The sequence below is a fragment of the Adiantum capillus-veneris genome, chromosome 23 (assembly GCF_014529385.1).
Source record: "Adiantum capillus-veneris isolate H3 chromosome 23, ASM1452938v2, whole genome shotgun sequence".
Classification (NCBI taxonomy): domain Eukaryota; kingdom Viridiplantae; phylum Streptophyta; class Polypodiopsida; order Polypodiales; family Pteridaceae; genus Adiantum; species Adiantum capillus-veneris.
Window position 1 is genome coordinate 124,446,685 of NC_140953.1, and position 5,905 is coordinate 124,452,589.

The window sequence follows — 5,905 nt, forward strand, 5'->3', positions numbered from 1 at the left end:
GCACGATAATATCACATGGGGAATGAGCTCATGTATATTCCCCTTCCTATCTCTCTTGCACTACAAATTGTCATGACTAGAAAGGTGGCTAAGCCAGCCCATCAAGAGGTGCTTAGTAGGCCAAAGGTAATTTAAGTCCTCAAAGGGACTGCTTTTTTGCCAAAACACACTTACACTCTTGGGACAAATGAGGATTCTGTCGATTGTGTGAACGAACCTCTATTGAGAGAGTCATTGTGTGCAAGATGTAAAATGGAGTTTGATTTGCCGGCTATCTTGATGGTTGAAGTTTGAACATCCATCCAGCTTCATGTTTTTGTTACATCAAATGCATAATTGACTTTAGAGTGAAAAAATTGGCTCTCTTTAAAATGTGGATAAGGGCTATGCGTCTGTGCGACAGCGCCGCTGGACGGAACGTGGGAAATTACGTGGCAAGCAATCGGGTTTGTCAGAAAAAAATTGATTTATATACATAATAATATCTATTTTTCCAATCCTGCTCTGTGAAATTTTAATTTAAAAACCGATTTTTTTGTACGCTCAGTGCGCACAGCCGCCAGCTACGCAAGCTCAGACAAGTGGGACAGCAAAGCTACAGGCTCGAAAGCTCGCGTGGAGGCTAAATTTTTTTTTGGTAAAAAACGGGCGAGGACCTTTCGTCCAAAGCGGTAGCCTCGTAGGTCCAGTGGGAACGTGACGGACACGGTCGTGGTCCAGCTGTCGCGCTAGACCTTACCCATTTATACCCCCCTCCTCACCCTTGGCTCCTCTCCTTTCTTCTTCCATTTTGCGTTCACTCCGTGTATGGTGCCGTTATCTTTTCCGTCAGCCCTTCCCCCTCCGTTAGCTTTCCCGTCGCTTCGCGTCATCTGTAATAGCGCTGGGTCGGTGACTCGTCGTTAGCTTTCCCGTCAATCCCCGGCCACCTTTACCGGGAGGTTCCGCCGTTAGCTTTGCCGTTATCTCTCTGAGAGAGAGAGAGGGAGAGAGAGAGAGAGAAACGCCGCCACCATAGCCAAACCTGCACACACAATCTTTCGCCGTTATCCCACACATTCGATTTCATTCGAGGGTACAAGGCATACGGCGTAGCCATAGCCGAATCTGGCCGGACTCAGCTTCACCTTATCCGTAGTCGAGAGAGCACATTTTGTACCCTACCTAACAATTCTAACCCTTTCGCGAGCAATTGCAGATATTTAGCGAGGACTTTTTCTTCCTACTTTTAAATTTTTGGCTCCTGCAAGCAATGCAAGCTGCAACAGAGATGTTCACCGTCACTCCTCTTTCCTTAGATCTTTTAACAGACCCTCTCGAATTTGTTGGCAAGAAGCCAATGGACTCCGGGTGCAATGGCAGTGCTGGGCATGAGAATGGGAACACGGTGTTTGATTTCTCAGTTTTGAGAGATGTGCGGCCTTGCAGATCTGATTCTGAGGAGAGATCGCTCGCTGACATCGCAGCTTCTCCCCGTTTTGGACGACCATTGGAAACAGTGAGGAGCTCTGACTGTCTTGAAGGTCTGCTCAACTCGCCAAGCATGAGATCCACCATGGACACACCGCGATCTGAGCGCTTTCCGAGCTTTGAACCTCATCCCATGTTTGCTGAGGCTTGGGACCTTCTTCGCAAGTCCCTTGTCATGTTCAGAGGCAAACCTGTTGGCACAATTGCTGCCAGTGATCATTCTGAAGAAGCCCTAAATTACGATCAGGTGATTCTTTCTCCCCCATTTTTTGTGCATTTTGACGGTTGAAAAATGAGCAGGTGATTCTTTCTCCCCCATTTTTTGTGCGTTTTGACGGACAATTTTTCAACGTAATTGGTGCTACTATAGTGGGCAATGGTAGTCCCTCAAGAATGTTTCAAAGGTCTTGCCTTTAGCGTAGTGTATTTATGAAACTTTGCTGATTTTCCGTTTGAAGTTGAGGATGATACAAGCCTTCTTGCTGGATGCAATTTTCTCTATTGAACATTCTGCATGTGCATAATGATACCATCATGGCATATGGGTGAACAATCGCCAGAGTGATGGCAGATTTTGCTTGCTTATCTTCCAATAATTGTCCCATTCATTGTTGGGACGTTTCGTACTTTGTTTATCTTCAAAGGGCCTTTGCCATTGTCCATGTCCTCGGTCTAAATCTCTTGAAATTCTAATATTGATTTCGTTAAACAAGAGCCTTTGCCATTAATTGCCAAATCAAGAACACTGCATTTTTATACTTAAGTTTAAAACAACAAGAGAAAATATAGAGTACCTTTGAGCCTGCTTGTTCTGCTTCTGCTTAGTAGAATTATTCAATGGACCTGTAAAGATTCTGATGTTGTTTCATTTCTTTATGCCATAGCATATACTGATAAGTTGCTGCAGGTCTTTGTGCGGGATTTTGTACCCAGTGCTCTGGCCTTTCTAATGAATGGCGAACCAGAGATTGTCAAGAATTTCTTGTTAAAGGCCCTGCGGCTGCAGTCTAATTGGGAAAAAAGAATTGATAATTTCACTCTGGGAAAAGGTGCCATGCCTGCAAGTTTCAAGGTGCTCCATGATCCCATTCGGAACAATGACAAGATCATGGCCGACTTTGGGGAGAGCGCTATTGGAAGGGTGGCCCCTGTAGATTCTGGGTTTTGGTGGATCATTCTCCTGCGTGCCTACACAAAGTCCACAGGAGATCAAAGTCTTGCAGAAATGCCGGACTGTCAGCGTGGAATTCGTTTGGTTCTTAGTCTTTGCCTTTCTGAAGGTTTTGACACATTCCCAACGCTGCTGTGTGCTGATGGTTGCTGCATGGTTGATCGCAGAATGGTAAGCAAATAGCTCAACCAGCACATACAATTTTCAATTTCCAGTCTTCTGCATGCTCGGGGAGTGTGTTTTTGTGTCTGTATTCGGGTTGAGGTCTGCATGCCTTGGTGAGTAGATGTGCTGTTTTCCATCTGTTTTCAACTGATGATGTTGTATGACTGCCAGGGTATATATGGTTATCCAATTGAGATCCAGGCTCTTTTTTACATGGCTTTACGATGTGCCAAATTAATGCTGAAACCTGAAGGGGATGGAGAAGAATTACTTGAGAGGGTTGAAAAGCGATTGCAAGCGCTGAACTATCATATACGATCATATTTTTGGCTTGACTTCGAGCAATTGAATAATGTGTACAGGTATAAAACCGAGGAATATTCTCATACTGCAGTCAACAAATTCAATGTGATACCAGACTCTATCCCAGACTGGGTCTTTGATTTTATGCCAATGAAAGGGGGCTATTTCATTGGAAATGTTAGCCCAGCAAGGATGGATTTCAGATGGTTTTGTTTGGGCAATTGCATTGCCATTCTTTCATCATTAGCGACACACGAGCAAGAGATGGGTATCATGGATTTGTTGGAGGAGAGGTGGCCTGATTTGATTGGGGAAATGCCTTTAAAAATTGCTTATCCTGCTTTAGAAGGCCATGAATGGAAAATTGTGACAGGTTGCGATCCCAAGAACACAAGATGGAGCTATCATAATGGAGGCTCGTGGCCGGGTAAGTATTTTTTTGACTTCAGCTTGTTGAATTTCCTCTTTTCAACTCAGACTGACATTATCTCTCTCTTTATTGTGGTTTGCAAACAGTGCTTATATGGCTTTTCACAGCAGCTTGCATCAAAACAGGCAGACCGCATATGGCGAGGAAAGCCATGGAACTTTTGGAAAGCAGGCTTTCCAAGGACCATTGGCCAGAGTACTATGATGGTACGTTTGGTAGGTATATTGGTAAGCAGGCCAGGAAACATCAAACTTGGTCTATTGCGGGCTACCTTGTGGCTAAAATGATGCTCGAGGACCCGTCTCACCTTGGTATGATCTCTATAGAGGATGATAGGAAGACCAAGGCTCCCAGCATGCCCAGGTCTGCATCCTCAATGTTCTGAATGCTACTTTGGGAGATTAATCGCTCTTTTGGAGTGCACCCTCGATCGAGCACTGGAAAACGAGTTGGGGTAACTCCCTCTCTTACAAAGGGTAACTCCCTTTCTTGCGAAGGGATTTTGTACACCATTGCTATCACCCATTGTACTAGCAGATGTGATACAAAGAGCTCACAAAATTTGTTTATGAAAGTCTCATTCGCGCAAGCATGGGATACTGAGGGTCTGTGACTCTGTTACATATACATGTGACATTGTCCCTCCTTTTGGATACAGCCTTAACCCACCTACCCACCCACCCACCCACCCCCTCCTTTTGTCCTTCCACGTCCTCATGTCCTATTCTTATGGTCCGTCTACACCACATACACGCTCATGTCAGTAATTTTTCACTTACACAACATCTGGGCTCGGGACAGCCGTTGTACCTCATGTCTGTTACACGAATGATGTAGTAAATAAGGCCCTCCCACTTGTAATGTCCATGAAAGCATCACTATGCAGTACTTTGTATTGTCCTTAATGGGAAGATTAAAATTGTTTCCCTCTCATTTTTGGCACGAGTTTTGATTGTTTTAAATATTTTTGACTTCCTCATCTAAACTCCAACAGAGTGAGCAAATGCCGATGGTGTTTACCCTCAATGATTTGTATAAAGCTCAATAGCATGAGCCAAGAGGAAATAATATCGAGAAGGAAACCGGAATTTGGATGAGAGGTATTTGAGAATGAAATACGAGTGGTCTGTTTGGCAGGAAGGGGAAGTTATCATTGGACTGAGGACTGTCTCTTTATGTCTGTTGGTTTTGGTCATTACTTATGTAGGTCAGTGGAAAATGAAATGGTATGAAGTTGAAAAGAGAATTTGCGCTATGAAATTGAAGACGGTGTTATTGCTGTTACTTGTACAATCCTATAGGAGTTTCGAAAAGCATGATTAACATGCTTGTGCTTTTTTGTGGTGCTTTGATTTCCTGTGTGAAGTATTTCTTGTGACCTAACAATTTAGTTGCCGTCGTCATGCTGCCCCCCCCCCCCCCCCCCCCCCCCCCCTCTTTTTCTGTTCTTGGAGTGAGAGAAATTCAAATGTCCAAACTCTTGAGGGCGAGAGATGCTACTGGATGAGTGGGGTAGGAGATGATACATCCATTGTGTTGCGATCTATATATGTTCTGTAATTGGGAAATTGGCTGCTTTATTGATGTCATTGGTGGGAGATGTTCTGTAATTGGGAAATTGGTTGCCTTGTCACCGGTGGAAGGGCTGATGAGTTCTTCCTTGCAGAGCTGTGTTTTGATGATGATCATAAGAAGTTTTCTTGACGTAAGGAAACACTTTGTGGAAAATATCCGATTTGGAAAATACCGTATTTGCGATTATATCAAGTGTTCAGGTGGTTCAGATGGGACAAGCTCAAAGTAGAGCACTTATTCTTGCATGTTTACAAAGGCATGCATGCAAGATGATCAAGCACCTTCCCTATCATTTTAGGGTAAAAGAGTCAGTTTAGAGACGGTTTGTAAACAAGTTAAATCATTTTTAATATTCTTGAGGGACTTTGCAAATCTAATCATTTTGAATATTTAGACATTGCACCAGAATCCTCATGAAGTCGGAAACACTCAAGGCTCAGTTTTGGTACACTTTTCAGCAAGACACATGAGCAAGATTCTAAGAATATGCCAATTTTTTTCTCTTTAAATTGGGGTAGGTCCGATCCTGACTTGGGGCTCTTTTCTCTAATTTGACTCCTTTTAGTCCTTTCGATTTATGGTAATGCCTAAGGTTTACGTTTGATCTTCTATGGCGTTGAAACTGTGTTATGCAATCAGCTTTTAATGTTTATTCGACATGTGTTTTGTGAAAAAAGCCATAGAAGACCGTAGACATGGCCTTCCGGGTGTTAAGCACGTGCCAATGGCTGCTGCGAACTACCCCCCTTTGCCTCTTTAAATGGAACAAAGATTACAACGCCGAGAGGGAT

General features: G+C 43.7%; 1 protein-coding gene across 1 annotated transcript; it reads left to right on the forward strand.

The window, feature by feature from the left end:
• The first annotated feature begins 777 nt into the window (after nucleotides 1-777).
• LOC147428488 (putative alkaline/neutral invertase F) lies at nucleotides 778-4,470 on the forward strand. Its single transcript, XM_086496298.1, has 4 exons — nucleotides 778-1,717; nucleotides 2,378-2,812; nucleotides 2,978-3,536; nucleotides 3,626-4,470. Exons 1-4 carry the CDS (start codon nucleotides 1,253-1,255, stop codon nucleotides 3,922-3,924), a joined length of 1,758 nt encoding a protein of 585 aa, XP_086352424.1. The 5' UTR covers nucleotides 778-1,252; the 3' UTR covers nucleotides 3,925-4,470.
• The last annotated feature ends 1,435 nt before the right edge of the window (nucleotides 4,471-5,905 follow it).